The 1,691-nt window shown below is 64.2% G+C and overlaps 1 protein-coding gene across 1 annotated transcript; it reads right to left on the bottom strand.

The window, feature by feature from the left end:
• FDPS (farnesyl diphosphate synthase) lies at positions 22-1,387 on the bottom strand (the record flags this gene model as incomplete). The annotated part of the gene is given in 6 exon segments (XM_021376703.1): positions 22-99; positions 258-330; positions 564-652; positions 873-995; positions 1,095-1,175; positions 1,247-1,387. Coding segments are annotated over 6 exon segments (585 nt in total), but the record flags the coding sequence as incomplete, so codon positions are not given.

Here is a 1,691-nt window from a genome sequence, read left to right as displayed (position 1 = left end):
GGTCGGGGGGAAGGCTCCTACCTGGATCTGGAAGTATTCCCCCATCTCCAGCAAGATGGCCTTGGCATTCTCATGCTCTTCCTTACTGTCGATCCCAACCTCAGAGGGGGAGGAAAAAACCGAAACGCTCTCAGTATCTGGGGTTTTTTTTTCTTTGTTTTAAACACCTTGATCTTCCATAGCGGCCGCCCCGCCGCTCAGACGGGCGCTGAGTGTTTGCAGCCCACCCTTCTCAACCCCCCTCCTGCAGAACTCACCATGTACATGGCAGCGGCCACGGGCAGGTAGAAGGAGTAGAACGCGGTCTTGTACTTAACGATGGCCTTGTACCTGTGGCGGGGAGCGGTGCTCAGTGGGAAAGCCCCTCGCCCCGGTGCTCCGCAGAGCAGGGCCAGCAGGAGGAGGGCGGCATCTCCCTCTGAACCACCACCAGGTCCTGACAGCGCAAACGAGGTTTGTTCCCCAAAGTCTGACAGACGACAGCGGCGTTTCACGAGCTGCCTGCATGCAAGCAGAGCCAGCCAGAGCCGGGCCGGCATCGCCGTCCCCTTCGGTTTCTTTACCTCTCCTCACTGAAGTGACTCAAATCCACCTTGGAGACGGGAGCTGTGATGAGGTCCAGCATCTGCCCCAGCTCGGTCTGGTAGGCGGTCTGAAAAGGAAGGATTTATTCACGCAGTCCCAAGGAAAACAGCAAACATCCCCCTCCCCCCCCCCATCTCCAGCCCAAACCCAGAGCAAGGACACAGCCTGGGGGGGGCAGACACCCAAGAACTCGAGGAGCAGCCTGAGATCCGAGCGCTGCCAGCAGCCCGAGGCGGCTCAGTCCCAAGGAAACCTTTGGGGGGTGGGGGGCCGGGGGGGGGGCCCACCTGCAGGAAGAGCTCCAGCAGGTGCACGTAGTACGGCCGCTCCCCGCAGTACTTCTTCAGCATCCTGTACACAGACGACTCGAGGAGGAAGGCGTCGTTGATGGCGTCCAAACCGATCCCCTCCTGTGCCAGGGGGGGTGGGGGGGCACGATGCGGTCACGGCACGCAGCCCAGCCCCGCAGCCCCTTCCCCCCGGCAGACGGCAGCCCCCACCGCTCCCACCTTCTTGTACCAGCACAGCTGCCCCCGGCGCGTGAGGGACTGATCCATGATGTCGTCGGCCACCAGGAAGAAGGCCTGGAACTGCGAGAGGCGAGTTAGGGGGTGGGGGTGGGGGGTCCCCACCGCAGCCCCCAGCTGCAGGCGGCGCTCACCAGCTCGATGCACCAGCCCACGGCCAGCGCGCACCGCAGGCTCTCGGGGTCCTTCTGCCCGGGCTCCGCCAGCTCCCGGTACGCGGCCACCACCGTCAGCCCGCGGTTACACTTCCCACCGGGAGCGTTGTACTGCAGCACCTGCGGAGAGTGGCTGTCAGCACAGGGCGGGCCTGTGACCCACTGCTCCCGGTAGTCACCGGTCCTGGTACCCAGCAGTTCCAGTGCCCGCTGATCCCGGTACCCACTGGTCCCAGTTCGTGCCGGTTCTGGAACCCACTGGTCCCAGTATGTGCTGGTCCCAGTACCCGCCGGTCTCAGTACCCACCGGTCCCAGTACGTGCCGGTCCTGGTACCCACCAGTCCTGGTGCCTGCTGATCCCAGTACCCCCCGGTCCCAGTACCCTCTGGTCCCGGTACCTGCCAGCCCCGGTACCTCCCGATC

The sequence above is a fragment of the Numida meleagris genome, chromosome 24 (assembly GCF_002078875.1).
Source record: "Numida meleagris isolate 19003 breed g44 Domestic line chromosome 24, NumMel1.0, whole genome shotgun sequence".
Taxonomy (NCBI): Eukaryota; Metazoa; Chordata; class Aves; order Galliformes; family Numididae; genus Numida; species Numida meleagris.
The sequence above is the reverse complement of the archived record's forward strand: the minus strand, read 5'-3'. Positions and strand labels throughout refer to the sequence as shown.